The sequence below is a fragment of the Dreissena polymorpha genome, chromosome 3 (genome assembly GCF_020536995.1).
Source record: "Dreissena polymorpha isolate Duluth1 chromosome 3, UMN_Dpol_1.0, whole genome shotgun sequence".
NCBI classification, from domain to species: domain Eukaryota; kingdom Metazoa; phylum Mollusca; class Bivalvia; order Myida; family Dreissenidae; genus Dreissena; species Dreissena polymorpha.
Window position 1 is genome coordinate 7,414,762 of NC_068357.1, and position 23,248 is coordinate 7,438,009.

A 23,248-nucleotide genomic window follows, 5' to 3' on the forward strand; every position below is an offset into this window, starting at 1 on the left:
TAACACTATTGAGTTGTTCGGTTTTTGTTCGAACATAATACATACTAGACTGGTAAAAGTAACATGTACGATACTGCTATACTTATTATATGAATTATTTGCGGGGATTCTTTGAAAGGTATTTTGGGATTGATTAGTTTGAAAAACTACTTAAATTTAATTAATGTTAAATAAAAATGATTATTCACCTTTAATCAACAGCAAAACTGACATATTTCAATTGCAAAACAACCTTTTATAAAGAGTTTATTAGTTTGTGTGCGATTTTAACCGAAAATAGTGTAGTGCAATAACAAACTGTGTATTTGAAACCATCGGAAAACGGGAAAAAGTAAATCTAAGAACTTAATACTTATTTTCAGATTGTGGAAGTCAGTTTTCAAGAATGATCTAGAAAATAGCCAGCGAATGAATAATATTCCCCATAGCGGATGAGAGGCAGTTCATATGAAATTATGCTGCACAATACGAAAGAACGATATGCTTTAAAATAAAAGATTTTGAATATTTACGTACCATGCATCAAGTGTGTTTCGAAATTGCCTTGAAATATTTTGCGATGATGCGTAGAAGTACTCACGGTTATGTTACAGTTGAGCAGGATGTAAATGCTTACGAGATCGATACATCTTTTGATAGAACTGACTAATATAGAATTATATTTGTGTTTGGAGATATAAAAAAACCCATCTCACATCGAACGGCTAAATGTGTTGATAGACGCGTCATTCAATCGGTATGCCCTAAACCTTTGCAGTGACCGTTCGAAGGAGTTCATACCCGCTGTAATCATGTTTATGTTTTATGCCGTGTCGTGTGTGTGAATGTCAGAGTTAATTTACAGGTCATTGCTGCGTCTTCACGACTATCTTATGTGCTGACCTAACAAGTGTCGTTTGTATTGTCCTATAATATAAAGGCGCTTTGTCATTGCCTTAAACTAAAGACAAGCGTATTTCAATAAGAATATCTCTCCTGATAATCTGCGTGTAGTTTGTTTTCCCCTGTGTAATAAACGACTTAATGAGCATTTAATACGTATGTTATTTCAGTATCAAGATTTAAGTTGTATACCTTGTATATTGACCCATTTTCACTTAACTAAATGAAATGTCTGAATATTGTTATTGTATCCATATATATATATATATATATATATATATATATATATATATATATATATATATATATATATATATATATATATATATATATATATATATATGAATAAGATAGTTTAAAGAGTAAAATAGTTTGCATCTAGTTTACTTTCAACGGTGAAAATAACACATTTTCGGAACTACTTTTTCTATTTTTAGATTATCATATTACGATTTACTTCAAGATTTGTATATATTTTGTATGATCACGAGTGAAATAAAAACGATATTCCATCGAATCCAACACATTTTCTTTTTATTTTATGCCTTTTTCACCGTTTATTTACATTGTCATTTTGTGTATTGAAATGTATTGAGGCACGCCACGGGAGAAAGGGTAACTTTTCAGGGAAAGGGAAACAGCTGTTATTTATTTGCTTGAAAAAGGACATACAAGAAACTGAAATGAACAAATATCGTCCATGTCATTGTTTGATTATCGCAATCTTAAACTAACATTTGAATTATGAACTAGGAATGTTATATAACATGAACTAACAATCTTATTTTGGAACCATACATCAAATAATGTTTACTTCAATGAACTTTGTCACCAACACGTTAACGTTGGTAATGAAACGTTAACAAGTACTTGAACAGGAAGAGTGTGTATCTCTGCCGAATGACTACACACATCATTAGTGTTTTCCCAACAGTATAGAGGTCTTGGGTTCATCAAGCCGTTTTCTGCTGTGGAGTAGAGCACCATTTGCGAATGAATAAATTAATACTTATTAGTCGTTTATTTTCTCGCACTATTTACTCTGATCTTATATTCTAGTTTTTGTTTGTCAGCGTTTTGTATGTTTTGAAAAAAGTAATTGGATCGGTAATACTCGCTTAAATGCGCCTTTAATTGACACGTCAAAGGTACGAGTAAATTTAGGACTCTTTCAATTTAGGCTGACATTTTTAACTTTGATTCTTTTCTTATTTCAGTCCAAGTGACAAAGTTAATATTGGGTGCAGTTACAACCGAAGAGGCGGTATACTCTTAGCATTTACGAACGGTGTGTCTGATGGCGTGGTCATGTGTGGAATAAACATGGAATATACTTGAATATAAAGCGCTTTATAATATATCAATGCTTGAACAACTGTATTTAAAAGGAAAATCATACCAAGGATTGGTACACGATTATTGTTGCTATTATGAATGACTAAAAACGAGGGATTAGAAAGGCATCAAATTCTAACCCGCGTCCATCTTTTAAACGTCAATAGGAACGCAGCTTCGATAAAACTGAAACAAATTAAACATGTCGATGCTTTAAGATTTTAAATTGGGTTGCGCATTCGGAAATCTGCATTTCCTAAGTTATTGTTTTAAATGAGCGTTATCCATAGATGTCTTTAATATGGCGTATATTGTCGCGAAATCAGTGAATGAAAAGCATCGATATAATAATACGAACAAATTGAATCTTAAAAATGCGCCTATTTGTTGCCTTCATTCCACGAACATTAACTTTCATTGGCGGCGACTCGTATGTAATACGTTTTTTTTTCGCTTATGGAAGGAGAAGTTACTTTACGGATCAATATTTATATTTTTGTTGTCAGAATATCTTGCATAGTGGTGATTTTTTGTGTAAATTAGTGTAAATAAGTACTGCATGTGTGCCTATTACATTAACTACAACACTTATTGCCAATAATTCATAGCTATTTTTTTTAATCAATAACTGATCACAGGGACTGGGCTATAATAAAAGATCACAGGGACTGGGCAAATACGCGAACCGGTGAAACTTTCTGGTTTTGTATAAAAACAAACATAATCAAAATATATTAATTGTGTGGTTTTTCTAACAATAGCGCAGACTTTTGCTGTTCGAGTTTTGGTTAACGCGTATTTTCTTCAATTTTTCAAGACGACATCGATTACACGGTTTATTGCTTTATTGATAACCGTTACACTACAGTCACTTATTAATATCTTAGTTAGAAGGTGATTTTTCAAGCGGTTCCGTAGTGTAGTGGTTACACGCTCGCTTCACATGTGAGAGGCCCAAGGTTCCAGCCCCAGTAGAATAAAATTATTTTATTTGTGTTCTATGTTAACTTTTTGTTTTGATGTAGACATTTTAGTTTAAATAAATGTGCTGTTTTATTGTAACCATTTTTTATTATGCCCATGAAATATATGTGTGAGAAAGTGGGGGGGTGGTTCGTAAACACATTAAAACTTTCACAGTGTTTTCATATCAATGAGTACTCAACCCCTATCGTAAATGAGCAACGTAAGAATCATCTCCCCTTGAAGTGGAGAAAAATATGAAATTACGCTTACAAGATGAAGCAGATTTTTTTAAACGTACACAGTTCTGTTCCATTAATGAAAACTGCACACGGATGCCAGTAAAAAAAGGAAACCAATGTAAATAAAATGAACTATGAAATATTTGGGGGTTACAACACAAAATCATAGATAATGGTTATTTGGGGGTTATAACACAACATCATTTTTTCTATTTTGTTTAAAATAATCGGCCAATATATTAATATTAACAGTAGAAAAAAAAATCGTTCCATGTAACTTCATTGAGTGCCTTTTACACTGAAATGCGCTACGCCCTTTGATGCTTTGCATCAATACTTATCTTGTATTATTCTGGAATACTAATTTATAGCTTAGATACGCCATACAAAAATGTAGCCTTAACATGATGCAAATCGATAATTTCGCAAAGTAAGTAAGTATTTAAACAAGCTGGTATTATTGACTGCATGTTGACTTCTTTGATGATTATTATGTTGTTTATACATGCACTACTTCACCTCTGTGCAGTAGACGCGTTTAATACAGGGCATATTACAGATATAACATTGCCATCCACTGAAACGACTTTAATTGTTCAACGTTAAATTTCCTTATATTACAAAGACACACGTTTAAATCTATCAAGGCATTATTGGAAAATTACTTTTCAGTAAATGAAGATTTGCCAATGTAAGCACTCAACTCACATAAAATTATGTAAGTTCTGGATACATAATACGTAGAAACCGTACCATAATTACATAAAATATGTCACTTCAAAAAGCTAGAAATGTGGATTAAGCCACCTTCTGTTCTTAGCGCCACCTCTTGTTCTTAGCTCCACCTCCTTGACATTGATTCCGTCTCTTTTGAAGAATGCAAAATTATATATTTCATCTACAACAAGCCAATGATTTTGTGCATGCAAACGTGTACGTGTTCTTAGCAATCGTTCGATGCCATTGGCGATTTATTTGGTTGGGAATCTGCTCTTTATACAGGCAAAAGACATCGATTTGCTGGTTGAAACTTACCATGCAACAACTTATTAACGTTCTTACATTTCCAAATGGGTTTTGATTGTATGTTTCTGTCCAGTTGTGGTTGAATTCATTTCCGCCGATTCGCACTTTATTGCCCGATATTTCAAATAATGCGAACTATATGGAATAAACATATAAAACCTCCTTTCCATGTAGACTTATCCGTGAATTTTAAATAAAACATCCGTTCGAGCTTTGGTTGTAACAGCAGATAAGTGTTTTTGTTCCAGTGGCTTGTTTCTTTCGGAATATATCTGTTGCAGCTCACGCATTAATCATTCAGAGTACTTATTGTTTGTATTTGTATTTTGCAAATGAAATAGCTGATCAGTGTATAATTTCATTATATCAAAATCAAGTTTTTCTATTTCTTTAAACATAATATATATCAATCGTATATAAAAATACCATTTCAAAAGGCCTAGGTTAAAGAGTGGCTCCATTGGGTCTTCAACTCAGTGAATTGGACTGTGTTGGAATAATAACTTACCTAAAATATCAAACAAATATTTAATCCTTTAAAAGGATGAAACTAGGCTTTTAAGCCAATTGATGCTTAAACTAACTTGGTCAATGACCGGGTAAGAGTATACACGTGAAACGTGAAACAATATGAATTATAAAGTTAGGTCTAAGTACAGTCGTCGACCTACTCGCACAGTGAGAGAATCTGGTCTTTTTTTTCGAAGATAACGCTTTATCAGGTAAACACTAAAAGTTGTGAGGTAGTAAAATACACTTCAACTGAATATGACCTTTTTAACAGTTATAAAACCCGTATCAACAACATTTACCATTTTTATAACAGTAATTAATCACCTAGTTTACAGCCTTTTTTAATCGATTCATTTATTGCATTCGGTTTTTAAATTTCCGAATTTGACCATTCTGTGTAGGATTTGTTCGTTGCGCAAAAAAAAGAAGCTTCGTGGATAACGTGCAAATGTTTATATTGTGTTATCGAATAAGGACTTTTTGTGCTAAGTTTACAGTCGATCGTTATCTGAGATGATCTATTCGCCGAATGAGTCTCTCCATTGTATTAACAAGAATGAAGTCATTTCTGATCTGTTTAGTAATACTGTTTATTTTTGTCAAAAGAAATATGTTATTTTACAATGCTGTCATGTTAAATCAAAACATTTTTTAAAGTACACACGTCGTTTCTAGTTAAAGACTAAAGTTCTTGTCAAATTATGACCACGTTTCAAAAGAGCTATAATGCATGATATCACTATAACGTTCACAAACAGAAATACGATTCCAAGTAGCACAAACAAAACATAAAGTCAAATAATACATAAAGCTATCTCACATGGATTTGGAAACATTAGTTATGAAAAATGACACGTAATAATAAAGAATATGCCAAACAGCAAAAACATGTAAGATGATGAATAACAATATACGTGTATTGATGATGTTTTAGATGCCAAGTGTGTAATGTAAAACACTATTACTTCAAAATCATTTCAATAGCTCATCAGTCTTGATTGAAACACTTATAAAATGCCCCCCCCCCTACTTATCTGGAAAGACATTTTTGTTACCATCTGCTAGTCTTTTTATTTAAATGAACTTAGCTATATAAAGTAACTATATAATTTATAAAACAGTACCAATATAACACATGCTAAACGCTGGGGTACCGACGTGTAACTTTGAATGACAAGTTTTTAAAACATACCATCATAGAACACACTTTCTGGCTGTTAAGCGTTAACGTATTTGCTATTTCAGGTATATGTTTGTATACATGGTATGCATGCGCAAAAAAATGTTAACTCATTATGTTCAAGTTGAATATTGAACGAAAACATAGCTGAACAAGAACATATTAAATGACTCTTAGGATTAACCGCTAATCTTATTAATTGTAGTTTGTTATGTTACTTTATAAGACCCCAGGTAAAAGTCTACTTTTGACAACAGGGTTATAATTTGAACAAACTCAGTAGACCACCAGTAAGGGGTAACATAACATATACTCACATGTCCTTGTTGTTATAGAGAAGATATTCAAAGTCGTTCAGTTTCCTGTAAGACTGTATAAATAATGTGACCATTGGGCTTAAGCAAGTTTTGAACTGTTGAGTACCGTAGAAAACCAATTTTGACGTCATGGGCCTTCTTTGAACAACTATTGAATGCTTTATAAGGAACTATGTAAGACAATAATAATTTGAATAATTTTCCCAATATAAAAATATACAAAGTTAATTCAGGAAGAAAAACTTATTTCAGAATGTGGGCCTTAATTAGTGACCATGAACCAGTTACTAAACTGAGATAAAAAAAACAAATGCAACAGTCACGAACTCACAAAACACATCAAACATACAAACATGATTAAAAATGGAGTCGCCGCTTTGGAACTGTCATTACAATTCATAAGGCATGATGAAATATAATATAAACAAAACGAGGATAAACTTAATCTCGTATTTGAATTATAGATTGTACATACATGACATCCTACAGTTAAATATAAATACATATAATATGTAAACCAAATGACCCCCGGGGGCGAGGCCTGTTTGAATCCAAGGCCATAATTTGAACAATCTGTATAGAGGATCCCTATGTGATGCTCCATACCAAATAGTTGACAGCCGGGCCTTGCAGGAGATTTTGAAGGATGTTATTTTAATACCCTTTGTCTGGCTCGTGAGCTGGTTAGTTAAATGACCAGAACGATTTAAATTTTGATAAGAGTGTCAGCCAAATATAATTGCTGTGGGAATTCCTAAAACATTTTGCCGAGCAGTTCATTAAAAGATTAAAAATATTTTTAAGAAAAAGTTGGCACACGCAAGCAATGACTTACTGACAGAAGGACTACGTCAATTATGATGATATTCCTTAGATCCAACTAGAAATGAAGTGTTTACACATTTTTATGAGCTCTTAACAATCGGGATGTATAATTATAATGCGATTTATATACAGCTATATTTCATTTTCATTTTCGCAAGATTCCATTATTTCTGTGTTGTTATTCGTTTAAACCATGTTCTTTTTTTAAAAATCTTTATCTGCTGTCGATGTAAGTTTTCTTAAAAGACTTTCAAATATAAACTAATTGGCTTCTTTCAAGAAAATATACTATAAATGGTTGAGTGATTTCAAATTTAATCAAATAGTTAGAACATCAATGTCAACAAAAGATCACTTAAAGGGGCCTTTTCACGTTTTGGTAAATTGATAAAATTAAAATAAAAGTTGTTTCAGATTCGCAAATTTTAGTTTCAGTTATGATATTTGTGAGGAAACAGTAATACTGAACATTTACCAAGCTCTAAAATAGCCATTATATGCATCTTTTGACGATTTAAAACCTGAAAATTATAAAGCGTTGCAACGCGAAACGATTGAATAATTTGAAGAATTCTGTTGTTGTCGTTATATTTTGTCAAACTACGAGTATTGCTAAAAATGAAGCATAAAATACTTCATTGTATGAGGGCGGATGTATAAACTACTTCCTTCATTGTATGAGGACGGATGGTCGAGTCGTCTAAGTGGTTTTCTTTTACTCCAGGACTCCAGAGGTCAGTGGTTCGAGCCCTGCTGAGGGTAACTTTTTTATTTATTTTTATTTTATTCTTGATTTTTTACTGGAGCTTTTTAGATCCAATGTTTACATTTATCAATATAAAGCATTTAATGACAAGCTTCAAAACATGCCAAAATCTGTGAAAAGGCCCCTTTAAAACAGGGAAAAATCTTTCTTCGAAACCCATGAGTTCAACTTAATCTAGCACAAATCAATACATTTTCGTTTAGCATTGATTTTGTATTATCCTTCTTGCCCCAAACAATGCATTCAATCAAAAAATTATCTGACATTGCTCTTTTTCAAACCGCTTTATTATTTTTGTTAAGAATTATTTTATTTAATTATAAAACATGATGCCGGGTGCTTTGTACATGTCATTTTCTGGTCTTTTTAAACGACTTTGAACATTCTTCTTGTCATCTAAAAGCAGCCTTCTGTTGATAAATTTTGGTTTAAAACAGGGTGCTACATATTTAAACGAATATATTTATTGTTTGAAACATTCATGGATAAGAACAATCATTTGGAAAAAACGTGAGTATCTTCATTATCAAAAGTGTGTCCTTACGCTGTCCTACAATAATGTTGTCATTGCCGTTGCAATAGTAGACGCATCTCGGGAAATCCACTCCATCCGAACACGTAGCCAGAGTAATAAGGCGAGGTTCAAATTCCAGAACGGTGTTAAATTTTTCGTCGCAAATAAGGAGTTTTCCGGATCGTGTGAAATGTATTGCCGAAGGTCGTTGCGCATATCTGTGAAAACTTTGTGTAGCATTTTTCTTAACGCCATCTAAATTGATATATGACATGCTCCCAGTTGATCGGTTGACAACAAGTACCTGCGTCCCATTTGGTCTCATTGCGTATTTAAATTCTGTAAATAGAAAAACTTATTTTAAGTACTGAAAAATACTGTTATCATGTCAACCAAAGTTATTTTACACAAATTAAACTAATACAAAGTTTACCCTCTAACTTGAAAGTAACGCAACACCAAGTATTTGTGGTTGGAATACATATTAAATTATGTAATACAAATGTTGTGATTAAAAAAGACATGGGTGCGATCATGAAATAATAATCAGACCGAAACGCAGAGTTTTTATTCTAAGACAGTCGCTTTGAGAACATAATAATCCAGCAATACATAAAATAGTATATAAATTTGACGTTTACGTCATGCAAAAAAACATAACTCGCCTCTGTTTTCCATGCCAGAGTCATGTATCTTCGAAACCATTTGACCATGCATGGTGTATTGATATATAGCTGTACCAGACGAAATGTACAAATGATTTTGAAAGTAAATTAGTCCTTGGCAAAAATGGTTGAAAGGCAACGCCTTGGTGGTTTCTATTTTCATTTCTTTCATGGAAATAAATCTCACTTCATGTGTGTCTGACTGATTCATTGCAACGGCAGCAGTTCCAGTATCAATGTTGCAAATATCTGATGGCTCGGAATTCAGGTCAAGGTGACTGATTACTTGGTATTTCATGTTTAACACCTTTACCTTCTTGTTGTTGGCATCCGCGAGCAGAATCAGCCCCTTAAGTTCACATACACCCGTTATATCGCACATATTTTCATCACTTGCGATTCTTACATTTTTCAGTTCCTTGACTCGAACGCTTCCTAAATCGCTCATTTTGTTTACAGAGTTCAAAAGATCATTATTCGGTAAATACAATAATTTAACATTAGGGTCATTTTCCAGTAATTTCATGTGTTGTTCAATCTTTGAGAGTTTATTTAAGCCATGCAGCTGTGTTATGAAAGCTTGCATATCGTTCAAACTTGTAATTTCACCAAGAACCTCTCTCAATGATTTTAACTCCTCAATTGCATTGTCGTATTGTATTTTATCTCTTTTAAAACTTTGTTTATAGACTTCATATACCCCACGCAAATTATCAACAGTTTCAGTTTCAAGATACATGAGATGGCCTTTTAATGTATCGTGGAATTCTTGTATTCTTCGATATTGCTCGTCATGCTGTTTTTGCAGTGTCTCCAGATTTTCTTTCTTAGTTTGTCTTTGCTGTCGAAGCTGAGTAATTTTTGCGTCATAGTCGGACATCAGTTTACTAACTTTAAGCTTGTATGAAAACTTGACAACATCCGACAATGGGCATATTCCAGTGCAGTCCCTAAGATTATGATAATATTACTTAACTTCTTAAATGTTCATTCATAGACAACTGAATGTTTAAATCTATCTGTCTGTCTGTCTGTCTGTCTGTCTGTCTGTCTGTCTGTCTGTCTGTCTGTCTGTCTGTCTGTCTGTCTGTCTGTCTGTCTGTCTGTCTGTCTGTCTGTCTGTCTGTCCGTCCGTCCGTCCGTCCGTCCGTCCGTCCGTCCGTCTGTCTGTCTGTCTGTCTGTCTCTGTCTGTCTGTCTCTCTCTCTCTCTCTCACTCTGACTCTCTCTCTCTCTCTCTCTCTCTCTCTCTCTCTCTCTCTCTCTCTCTCTCTCTCTCTCTCTCTCTCTCTGTGTCTCTCTCTGTCTCTCTGTCTCTCTCTCTCTCTGTCAGTCTCTGTCTCTGTCTCTGTCTCTCTCTCTGTCTCTGTCTCTCTCTCTCTCTTCTCTGTCTCTCTCTCTGTCTCTCTCTCTGTCTCTCTCTCTGTCCTCGCTCGCTTGGCGCGCGCGCGCGCGCGCGAGCGTCGCGCGTCGCGCGCGCGCGCTCGCGCGCGAGCGCGCGCGCGCGCGCGCGCGCGCGCGCGGGCGCGCGCGAGCGCGGCGCTCGCGCGCGCGCGCGCGCGCGCGCGCGCGCGCGCGCGCGCGCGCGCGCGCGAGCGAGCGAGCGAGCGAGCGAGCGAGCGAGCGAGCGAGCCAGCCAGCCAGCCAGCCAGCCAGCCAGCCAGCCAGCCAGCCAGCCAGCAGCCAGGCCAGCCAGCCAGCCAGCCAGCCAGCCAGCCAGCCAGCCAGCCAGCCAGCCAGCCAGCCATCCAGCCAGCGAGCGAGCGAGCGAGCGAGCTGAGCGAGCGAGCGAGCTAGCGAGCGAGCGAGCGCGCGCGCGCGCGAGCGCGCGAGCGCGAGGGAGCTGAGCGAGGGAGCTAGGAGGAGCGAGGCGCGAGACGAGCGAGCGAGCGAGCGAGCGAGCGAGCGAGCGAGCGAGGAGCGACGAGCGAGCGAGCGAGCGAGCGAGCGAAGCGACGAGCGAAGGGAGCGACGCGATCGACGAGCGAGCGAGCGAGCGAGCGAGCGAGGAGCGAGCGACGAGCGAGCGAGCGAGGGAGCGAGCGAGCAATGCGAGAGAGCTAGCGAGCGAGCGAGCGAGCGAGCGAGCGAGCGTAGCGAGCGAGCGAGAGAGCTAGCTAGCGAGAGAGCGAGAGAGCGAGTGAGGAGCTATCGAGCATATAGCGAGCGAGCGAGCGATCGAGCTATCTAGCAGGAGAGAAGCGAGCGAGCATCGAGCGATCGAGATAGCTATGAGCTATGCTAGCGAGCGAGCATCTATCTATCGATCTATCTATCTATCTATCTAGCTATCTATCTATCGAGCTATCGATCTATCTATCTATCATCTATCTATCTGATCTATCTAGCTAGCTATCTATCTATTTATCATCTATTGCGTTCCATTTGGGTCGAAAGTCAACAAGACCTACTAGGTAAAAAGAGAAATATACTTCGACGTACAATATGTAGATCTACGTCGAAGTACATTTTTTGTACTTCGACGAACGAAATTGTACTACGACGTACAGTTTTACCGACCCTTGAGTGTTAGCCAATCAGAAGACGCCTTACATCTGTTGCTTTTAGAGATATTTGACATTGAACATTATCATTATTATTATTATTATTATTATTATCTATACCAAATTATGCGGCTATCGACCGCTAACTCATAGATATTGTGTGTATTTATTCAACTGGCGTGGCGGAATTAACCTCTTCTTCAAATTGGTATATAATAGATTTCAATGCATTAAATACTTGAAACTTCTTTTTTTCAATTTTGATATTTTTATTAATTGTGTCCTCAATTAAGAAAGAAATATTAAACATTTAATTTGAATAAATCTGAAGGAAAAGTGGCTCAAAAGACGAGTGTTTTGATTGGCTATTCAGAAAATGTGTACGTCGAAGTACAAAAATGTACGTCAAAGTACAAATTGAACGTCGACGTACGAATATATACTTCGAAGTGTATTTCATATTTGTACGTCGAAGTACAATTTTTGTACTTCGACGTACATATTGTACGTCGAAGTTCATTTCTCTTTTACCTAATAGGTCTTGTTGACTGTCGACCCAAATGGTACGCCATATCGTTCTATATATATAATCCATCTACCCCTATCTATTCCCTCCCCCTTCTCCCTCTCCGTCTCCCCTTCCCCCCTCTCCCTTTCATATTATCTCGTAGATCTCTATATTTATTTATTCATTATTTTATTTATTATTTTATAAAAGAAACATGTATTTTATGTAATATTTATATGAGAATTTATTACATATTCAGCATATATTCATATGGATTCTTATCCATTTAAAAAAAAAGCATTTACCTGTGATTTTCAGACACACAAGTGGAGCAGCAAAGTTTGAAATGATCCGGGCAAAACACATCGATCTTCTTTTCATTGTGTTCATAGCATAGCTCGAAAGGTATCACTTTCGGCCACTCCGAAACATTGGTCCTATCCAAAGCACGATGTTTCTTGAACAGCTCGTTGTGCTTAGCCTCGCACTTCACGCAAAAGAATTTTGAACATTTGCAACAATAGTACTGAGCCTTTATGTAGTCGCCATCTTCTTCACATGCAGAACAACAGAAATCCGGTAGCGGTTCTGATCCTTTATTGAGAGAAAGCGACGAAATGGACGCCATTTGTCCCTTTGTATGCTCCGTGGGTCAGTAAGTGTAAATGAATTTAAATAATGTTCTATAAATCGTTCGGTCAGTAAGTAAAGAATTTCACTCAAATCGACCAAATACAACTAAAATAGTACTATTCATTGTCCCACCTTACGTATAACTGCTAACAATTCCAAAGTGGTGAAAGTTCTTTTTTCAAAAGTTGTTATCGATTTGAACTATTGAAGTTCATGCGATAAGATATACACCATGAACCCTTTTATAATTTATGATAAGAATATTTCATGAGACACACTTTTAGATTAAAGGTATATCCAATCTTATTGAAGATATTTTGTTTGTAGTGCAAACAGTTTTGGTTTTGCATGTATGTTTAGTTGAATAATAATCTCTTCTGAAATTCAATGATTGTCAGAGCCTAGCTAATTTTAAGATAAAAAAAGAATGATTGTTGTGAATCTTAAAGTTTCGAGTTAGAAATTCCTTTACCTTTGTTCAGGAAAATGCTATACCACAAATCGATTTAAATTGACTTCCTCTGAGTTAATACATCTTGTCAAAGTAGATCCCTTTAACATGAGCGCGTGACTGCAACGCATTTTAGTGCGTCAAGCTTTTGGCAAATGATAAATTTCCTTACAACCCGTAAAGTAAACATTGAGAAATTGAGATAACGAGCGTAATGCACTTCAAGTTTAATGCGGTACAATGTCGCATTAAACATATTCATACAGTACAATATTTTTCAGAAAGATAAACATTGATAGAACATACAAGTATTTCACATAATCAAACTTAAATAATATGACAGTACGATTTTAATAAATAATATTATAATCACACATGTAGTGTTGCGAAGACTGCAACGTCGTTCTGTTGACCACAACACTTCCCCTAAGATTTTTACTTTGATGTACATGTGACATACAAGTATAAAGAAACTACGTGTGTGTTGTATAGCATTTAATAGTATTTCAGGCACTGTATGGCATGTTTTTTAAAATGTATTTGTCAACGCAATCACTTTTATTCCACCTTTTGTAGTGGGATGGATTACATTCTATGGAATGCTATATAACCGATTTTACACAATCGCTTAGCGGGGTATATATAATGCATCCGAAAGAAATAACAATAAGAACATATTGACGAAGCACAACAGACACGTCACAACGCATGACGAGCGATGTCGAAAATAGACTGATTACAATAGTTTACTTTGACCACTTCCTTTCCAGATGCTCTAAAATATGAACAAAAGAGCACAACAAGGCTTAGTACAACTTCTTATGGGCAGGCACGTAATTGCATATTACAATTAAAATTAATTATTGTATTTATTAAAGTTGCACTAGATTTGTCAACGGAAATTGAGCATGTCAACATAAGTCTGACACTGAGTTTGTTCATATATAGATATATATATATATATATATATATATATATATATATATATATATATATATATATATATATTACATTAGCATTACGAATTGTTATCGAGCTGAAACAATCAAAGCGTTTCACGGTGGCATTAGTTAACGATATGAATACGTATGCGAGCAAACCCGAATACAAATACAAGAAACAATTCAACCGCGGCGACATTCAATGATTACAGCGTTCACGAGGTTAATGCTGGAAAGGAAAAACTGCTTATATGGTTATCAATGGTTTTCATGGAAATTTGTTTTCGTTTTTTTGATATATTTTCTTCTTAAAACATGTCATTTTTGCGCCTAGCTCGATTTTTTTACCAATTACCTTCGACATTGCACTTAATAACATACATATTTTAAATAAATTATTTCCTTGAAAACAACGATGCTTCTTAAAAATGGTAGTATGTGTTACAATGCTTTTTTTATAGATGATTGTTATATTATGGAAAATTGAAAAAACACACAAATAGCATCAAAATAAGTAATAATAGACGGAAATGCCATTAACTTGAAAATTGATTGATGCATTATATATAACTACAGTTTCATGTACTGCGCATTCTTCGGCAATCGTTAAAATACTCGTTTTATTCCTATGATTTATGTGTTGAATGATATAGAAAACACTATGTTAGTGCTAGCTTCAGATAATTTATTTAGCGAGGCATAGAATACCTTAACCAAGTGTTTTGGTAATTGGTTCAGGTGTTCGAGTCGAGTATATAAAATTATCTGTATTCAACACTCATCTGGTTTTCTATTATTCCAACATTTTCACATTTTTATTTCTCCCTTTCGGAAAAAAATGTCTTTAAACTATATCAAACGTCAAATTAATTAATAAATCCATTTAACTTATTAAAAATGACCTCACTGTACTGCGTTTGTAAGGTGTTTTGCAACTTTGTTGAACACACAAACATTTATCAGATGATGTGTTCTTTCGTTTTTCATTACAGTTTTTTAGAATGCAGATGATTTTCAAAAGAAGGGGGAAAATTTAAGATTGTATTTTTATTATATATTAAATATATATATTAAAACGAAAGCTGTATTTTGCAGATTGTCAAGTAAGATATTTATTTTAAAATTTCTTATTCATGCGAATGCCCACAATGAGAATTTTTATAAAATATGAAATACATTTAATATACATTTCATATTTGGTGGATTTAGTACATACGATTGAACACAAAATTAATCATTTACATCGAGTGCTGAACTTGAAACTAGAAAATAGTGTTTATATTTGTATATATAGCCTATTTTATCATTTCTCAAATCGTTATTCATAAGCCTAACAATTACAATTATGCAATTTGTACATAAATACAAGAAAGAAACGCAAGAAAAATATACACCGAGAATAATGGCACAGTATATCAAGATATGTCCACACTTCAATAAATGTCAGTTGTGAATAAAAATTATAGGTCGTTTTGCTAACCAAAATTTAATATAAAAATATACTAATAAAATACCGAACTATGATTAACTTTCACCGTCACATAACAAAAATATGTTAAATAAAAAAGAAGCAATCTCTTATTTCCATGGTGGTCTTTATTTTATACAGGCGTATAGAGTAATTTATCATTATTGGTGTATGTTAACCTAATTTTGTATTTTTCGTGTTATAATTTATTTTATTATTTGAATTCTTCAATTAGGGTAAAATTTAATGAATTGTCGTTTAGAATGTGGAAGATCTGGAGGCATCAATATAACTAAATACAATCTGCCGGAATAAAATGTACTTCCGGTTGGAACAAAATGGCGGATAAATGAAAACTAAAATACTCTTTAAACAATAATGTGGTTGTTTTGCGTAAATCAATAATGATATCACGCAGCGTTTGGTGCAGACAAATTATTGAGTGATCAAAGTCTTTAAGATACTGCTCAGGATGTGTGACGTTTGTTCAGATGTTCTTGACATTCTTGCAAACTGTAAGATCATTTTCCTCAAAACCTAAACATGCTTTTTGAAATTTCATGAAGATATTTTGGTTGACATGACAGTATGTTATCATGCTTATTTTGTTCTTAATGCATTACTTATTACGTTTGGTATCTTTGCAATTAACATAAATAATGCATAATATCTTTTTTTTAAATAAGTTTAAATAAGGCTGTTATAGAATTTTGTGTGTTAACCACACACAATGTTGGTCAACCAATTCATTTGCTAATACATTCCCAATTGGGGGATAAAAAACACTAATGACATCGGCTGTTTCGCTTTTTAACAAATTGTAGTCCGATCCAGTCTCGTACCGGTTTTAGACTATACCTCGATTTGGATAATGTCGGCATTACTCGTGTGCACGATATTATCCGTGTTGTTCAGTCGCTTATTATATTTTGGCTGAATGGAAAACTAAGACGTCACGCAATTCGCAATATAACGTGAAAAATATTTCTAAGCAAAAACCTGACGGCAAAACGAAAACTGTTGATTTTTTAAGCAAGCGTCAAAAAAAAAAACATTGTCAAGAAGTACAAGTCTTACCATTGAAACTCCTTCCATTGTTAATGATAGTAATTAAATAACAAGTGACTCTTTTGCATCGTCATCGTTGATTTCCGATTGTCCACATGTTGATAGCAGTAGTTCTTAAGAAGAAGATGAAGCTCCTTCTAATAAAATGGTGCCTGATGTGAGCTTATTATGTGGAAAAGTGTTGATCATGATGGTGTTTGTGGTGTTTGTGCTTAAAGATGCTAAACTCATTCATGTAGTTTTAAATCCCAATTTATTTTCCTAATTTCTTGAAAATGCCGATAAAATTCCCAATTTCAAAGCCATGGGCTATCTTCCAAAAAAGCTGGAAAAAAAACCTGGATGTTATTATCAATAAGTATGCATTCAGTTACACAATATTTTTTCCCAAACTTCAGCAAATAGCCACTTAGTTGCAATAATTCAACTCTCAGCTTTATAACCTGAAGGGTTTCTGAGAGTTGCAATTCGCTGTCTATTGTCCTAAGGTGCAAGATTTGATCACTACTGCAAGCGCTTAGGAACACTGATACAGTGATACTGCAAAAACTTATCAACATTTAACTGTCTAAAACACAAACTCATGAAAATGGTACCATTAAAGCAAGAAATATTTGCATGTCGAATATTTACACTGTCCCAAATTTCAACATAAAAATATCAACAAGAATATAGCATGTTCAAACATTGTCATGTTTTTTAGAGTGCATTCAAAGAATAACTTCAGTAAATTGCCATTTAAGAAAATATAATGTGTTTTTGAAGTTTATGTATTGCTTTCCACTTTTTGTCAGGAACTACGTCAGTTTAGTGATGCACACTGATCAGCTGCATAGAACCTGCAGTTGTTTTTATGAAGGGGTGCATATGGACTCCCAGAGCTGTCATAGCAAAATTATCAAAGGCTCTTGGAGTACGTTTTTATAGACTAATAGCCACTATGCATTATTGTATTTTCTCATTTCAGTTGAATACAGGAGTCAAAATGGAGGGTTTCATATGGACAAGAAAGAAATTTTATCTTTTGTTCTTTATGTGTGCCTGTGGCCTCAAAGGTTTGAAGAATTTATTTATATCTTTAAGTGATTTTTGGATAAACTTACTTTTCAAAATTATTGAATATTGCTTTACATAATCTTATATTGCTTTAAATTATATTTTCACATAAAGAAGTACCGGTAGCCTATGAAAGGAATATAATGCAGGCAATCAGTTTTATTTCTTTGTTTTCCCAGGGAAAGAGCCCAGAACCAAATAAATCTTGATCATTATTTTCATATACATGTATTTTCTTTATTTCATGAAATATAGATGAAAGTTCAACTTTGCAGAGATGTCCCACATTGTATGCATTATGCCTCTTTTATATGTGTGAATCATATGTTATGTAAAAACGTAAAACCATGCGGAATGTATTCATTTTGTAGATAACACTTCTATAATTAAATATGATCTGAGGGATTGTTTATAATGTAATGATACACTGATAAAGACTGTTAGATTGGTCTTTTTTTAGAGAATGTAATTTAATTTATGTGTTGGTTTAAATATTAATGTAAGGGAATAATTTGTGATCTGCAAAGAAGCCATCAATTTTTATATGGTTTTTGATTCAACAAAAAAACAGGGTAAGCAAATTAAATTGTAGGGCCTGTGGAATGTCAGGTTCTCATCTGCAGGACTAGTGGCTCAAGAAATATTTGGCAAGGCCTGTCAATTGAAAATGATAAACAAAGCCGTTGTGGAATATTAATTTGTTTCATACAATATCATTGTCCTTAATGTATGCATTACAATTGAGTCTACCTGCTTTAGAAAGTTTCTACCAGAATAATTGTGGTAATTATTGAAGACTTTTAGGGAAATGTTTCAAGCTTTTTTAAAATCCTAGTTGCTCAGCCAGACTACAAACTTTTGAAATTGAGTTTAAGTCTATCTCTACTTGAGCTGGGCTCATTGGCAACCTTTAATTTTTGATCCCTGTTTACATTGATAATGAAATTAATAATTTATGTAAAATCAATGATCATAAAGGAGTCCTTTTGTTCCATGTTTGTAGAAACATTGCTGACATTATAATGGTAATTATTTTTTCTTTTCATTCTTTTATTAAAGACAATGCATGTGTTGCTTCAAAGACTATCGCAACTTTGAGAAGCTTAACAGCATGGTACAGGACTCCCTAAGTGTGGGGATACGCTTGATACAGACCCTTCCAGGCGACAGTGAGAAGGAAATCTTGCATAAGGGGGAAGGTAAGAAACAGGGACCTGGTTTGTTTAAGGATCACTCAATTGGAGCAAGGTTGTGCGAAAATGGACTTAATGACAGAGTAGCTCCTGATCAGTCTGCACAAAAGCAAAGGCTGGTCCAGAGCTACGCTGGCTGCATATGGCATAATAGTCCAGTGCCTTCCCCAGGAATTTGTTCAGGCGCCCCTACCGACGTTGATTTTTTTTTAATTTAACGTGTCAATTCACGTTCTGTGGTGCGTTATAACTCAAAGAAAAACAGCGTCAAAAGACGTCATTTGGTGCGCTATGACTCTTCAAAAAAATCCCCCAGTCATTTAAAAATATATTTTTTTATATTGTTTAATTGTTTTAAAACTTTTCCGCACAGATAGTAAAATCCCGACTCGAACGATTCCCCAATACATACGTTCAACCCGACTCTATTACTGTATACTTACTATTTTTCAAGTTTCTATTCATTTTCCGATAATCCCGTTTATTCCGTTTTTATCAATCTCTTTCTGGTAAATATTTAAAAAAAAAAAGCTTTCGGTTATTTCTTTAACACAAACCTTGCCATCTTTTTAAGTGACTATTTATAGATTTGATGAAATATTGCCTCTGAATATGCGTCAATCCCCTGACCTGTTGTGTGCTTGTTAAAACGCTCAATACACGCCTTTTGTATGCAATAGACGCGACGTTGTACATGCTACATAATTTTCGCGCTCTTTTTAATTGAGAAAAAGATTCGACACAAAATAAATTTGCACTGCTAATTTGAAGCAAAAATATTTAACGTTGCGGTAACATTTACATTCGGAAGTGTGTTTCGGATTAAAAAGGCGTTAACATCGACTTACGGTAATGGGTTTCGGATTACAAATTTAATTATTACCATTTGAGATTTCAACAAATATTAACCGTTGCGTTATAAATTCAACGATAATTTGTTTACACGCTTTACGAGTCGAATAAATGTTTTGACGGAATTATGCATGAAATGCACGTTGTCCACGAGGATCACGGCCGGTTGCCATCATCAGTCTTCTAACTATCGATTATCGGACGAAACATTTACAAGTGTGCGTAATTAATTCAACGAAAATTTGCTAAAGCGCATTACGTGTCGAATAAATGTCAGAAAAACGAGGTGAATCAGTTCTATAAATGGACATGTTGAAATATACATGTACTGGAATTAAATAAATTGTTATCACATAATTGTAACCGGGAGTAATTTGCATAACTTACTCGCTATAAAAATTAATTGTTTACCACTTGCAATTAATTTCTCGTATTAATTATGAGTCATAGGTAACACTTGTTTACAGTAAAAAGGTGTGATGATGATGCCCGAAACCGTCTTTAATGTTCTGTACTGTACTAATTACCGGTTTTATATTACTCAAATGGTACAACTTCTTGCTAATCAAGCTGCGATAAACTCTTACTTCATGCCCGACGTCAATCAAAAATAATGGTTGATAGTTAACCCCGCCCTCATAAGCATTCGCGTAACCGATTGGACGATGAACTTCACAGTTTGACGACTGGAAAGTTACCAGATACATCCTTGTCAGCATTTAAATGACCGTGTAATGTGGCTAGAATAATCGATACGCGCGTCATGCTATTCTCTTATCAGTGGATTATCCATTACCCCATGTGGTGTTTATGGCGATTACTTGTGAAAGTAGGTACCGAGTACTCTTTTAAAACAGGGAATATTGATACACTGATAGGGAAATCTTGATTTTTTTGGACAATCTCCACTTTCTTTTACTGAAGAATACACTGATCGGAAAATTTCAAGCGCCCCGGGGACTCTGATTTCGAAATTCAAGCGCCCCGGCAAGGGGCGCTTAAATGGCCTGGGGAAGACCCTGTAATACCCATTTTCACACAATGTGTAGCATATTTATATTACTGTTAATCATAAGATCTAAGATAAACCAGGGTGCAGGGTTTTTCTTATTTGTTTTGAAGTTAAGATAAAAGGCCTGTTTTAAAATTAAGAAATGTTTAGTTATATTTGTCACTTTTTTCAACACTATTGCTTACAGATTGATCTTGTAAGTATCAACTCTGTTTGTAGATCTAAAATATCTTCATAATCTTTTCATGGTGTTTAAATAAATTTATTTATAAAAATATGGAAAAAATATTCAAGATTAAGGAAGTTGGTACTATTGATTTGTTAAATTTGTCGCAATCCAAACAAGAATCCCCGTATGGTATTTACGACGGTTTCCTTTTAACGTGCACTCGATATATCACTGTTATATGCCTGCTGCTTTTGTAGAAAATAAAGAGAACACGACAGATGCTGTCAAGCCTAGTGAAGAGCAGCAGGTGACTGTGGAGACTGCTGAAAAGTCAGAGGTCACGGAGGAGGGAGGGGGTGGAGCCATGGAGGTGGGCGGGGACGAAGGGTGGAGCATGGAGGAGAAGGACAAGCTGCTGCAGTTTGTCACAAAAGTCTTCCTGATGAACTTCCCTTCCTACATAGCGTATAAGCACATTGTACACTCGTCACTAGAGGTGATCTATTGTTTCGATGCTTTAAAAAAAGAATGATTATAATAATTGTATTGAGTATTCAAATTTGGCGAAAATAGTAATGAATAATTATTTATTAACATATTTTGTATCTGACAGAAACTGAGGTTATTAATCTATAAAAGCAATACACATTCTAAGGCAATTATATAAAAACTATGTTGAGAAAAGTATTTTTTTACTAAGTTGGTTGAATTGATAAAAAATTCTCATACATATGATAGTAATAATAATTAAATATTATGATGTTAATTGAATCTACACATTTCTGGAAATATCCCCATTTACTCATCCTTCATTGAAATTTAGAAGAAAGCGTCTTATGATAGGTGTGCTCAGATTAAAAACTGTGAATACTAACCAGTCCTTCTTAATTTTACTTACAAACTTCTTTATTGTTTAGGAGCTGTCCCAACAAGAGACTAGTGCTCTGAACAACTATTGTGAAATATCAGTGAGTATCTTGTATATCATGTCATCCAAGAAAATAAGTGGCTTGTCATTTTAGTGCTATGACTTGGTTAATTTTCAGGCCTGAGTTGTTAGTTGTTGCCTTTATATAGTCATTAGAAACTTTAGCATTTTGCATAAAAAGACATGTACAAAATTATATATTTCTGTTTACTTGTGATCCATGTACCTGATGCCTGCATTTTAACCAGGAATACAGGGCTTTTTTTCCCTGGCTCCCTCATTTCGTGAAAAAATGAGTCGCGAACTTGTGAAAGTTGTGGAAAAAACGAGTTGCGAACTTGTAAAAAATTAAGAAATTCAGTTTGTTAAGAATTATTATAGTGAAAGCATGTTTAATACTTGCATCATATTAAAATGTCTTTAAATAATGCATTAAAATATAACTTTCATTGTCTTGACAATTTCTTTCAACAAATAACCACTTACAACAATATTTTGACTGGTTAACTCTATCTAAAACCATAGAAAAGCCTTACTTCTGTCAATATCTTGTCTCGCTTATGTAAAATATTAAATCAAATTTGAATTGTGAAATGGCCGTTTTTGACAGTTTTAAGCCCAAACAGTCCAATTTTCACAGTTGAAAATGGTCGTTTTTGTCAGGTATAGTGGCCTTACTAGATCTGTGAAATGTTCATCTCAAAATTGTGAAATGGCCATTCACAGCCATTCTCTAAGAAGTAAAAAAAGCCCTGAATATGGTATTACCACAATTATTATTTACATATTCATTTGTTCAAGAAAAATAACATAACTTATCATACTTAAAAAGAAAAAGAAAAATTTTAGCTCATTTTTTTCTCGTTTTGTATTGTTTGGCAAATTTTACTGAAACTTAATGGAAATGATCCTTTAGGTGACCTTTTTTCAATGTTTTTCAAATCGTTTTTGTCCATGGCATATGTAGAGCACCTGAGCTAAAAATGTAAGATAAAAGTTTAAAGTGAAAAAATATCTCTAAAACCACAAGTGTTAGGGCATTAATTTTTGGAGTGTAACATCATTGTGTGGTCTCTAGTGAGTTTGTTTAAGTCACCCCTCTGGGGATAAAACTGACCATCTCCCAGGAGACACATCATTAGTAATGACTTGTATAGTAAATCACATTAAAACAGTTTTCTATGAAACTGAAAATATCAGGGATTTCATATTTGGTGCGCAACAATGTTTGTTCAAAT

At 34.5% G+C, this 23,248-nt stretch overlaps 2 protein-coding genes across 5 annotated transcripts in view; one reads left to right on the plus strand and one right to left on the minus strand.

Annotated features, from left to right (window-relative positions):
- Positions 1-5,595: 5,595 nt before the first annotated feature.
- Positions 5,596-13,088, minus strand: LOC127873339 (uncharacterized). Its single transcript, XM_052417183.1, has 3 exons — positions 12,545-13,088; positions 9,229-10,178; positions 5,596-8,902 (listed from the first exon to the last, which is right to left on the minus strand). Exons 1-3 carry the CDS (start codon positions 12,865-12,867, stop codon positions 8,529-8,531), a joined length of 1,647 nt encoding a protein of 548 aa, XP_052273143.1. The 5' UTR covers positions 12,868-13,088; the 3' UTR covers positions 5,596-8,528.
- Positions 13,089-16,065: 2,977 nt separating this feature from the next.
- Positions 16,066-23,248, plus strand: part of LOC127872860 (ubiquitin carboxyl-terminal hydrolase 34-like) — a 130,260-nt gene continuing 123,077 nt past the window's right edge. For all 4 annotated transcript variants that reach the window (XM_052416301.1, XM_052416302.1, XM_052416303.1 and 1 more), the window contains exons 1-5: positions 16,066-16,247; positions 17,768-17,855; positions 18,916-19,055; positions 21,340-21,578; positions 22,000-22,050. In XM_052416301.1, the coding sequence (XP_052272261.1) occupies positions 16,205-16,247; positions 17,768-17,855; positions 18,916-19,055; positions 21,340-21,578; positions 22,000-22,050 (561 nt within the window). In that variant the 5' untranslated portion in view covers positions 16,066-16,204. The remainder of the gene's footprint in view (positions 16,248-17,767; positions 17,856-18,915; positions 19,056-21,339; positions 21,579-21,999; positions 22,051-23,248) is intronic.

What these genes read in the sequence shown, in the direction of transcription:
- LOC127873339 (XM_052417183.1), bottom strand. Translation starts at nt 12,867, where the DNA reads ATGGCGTCCATTTCGTCGCTTTCTCTCAATAAAGGATCAGAACCGCTA. An exon ending in TGTGTGTCTGAAAATCACAG is followed by an intron (nt 10,179 to 12,544) that starts GTAAATGCTTTT and finishes TCATAATCTTAG; the next exon opens with GGACTGCACTGGAATATGCC. An exon ending in CTCTGGCATGGAAAACAGAG is followed by an intron (nt 8,903 to 9,228) that starts GCGAGTTATGTT and finishes TTCTATTTACAG; the next exon opens with AATTTAAATACGCAATGAGA.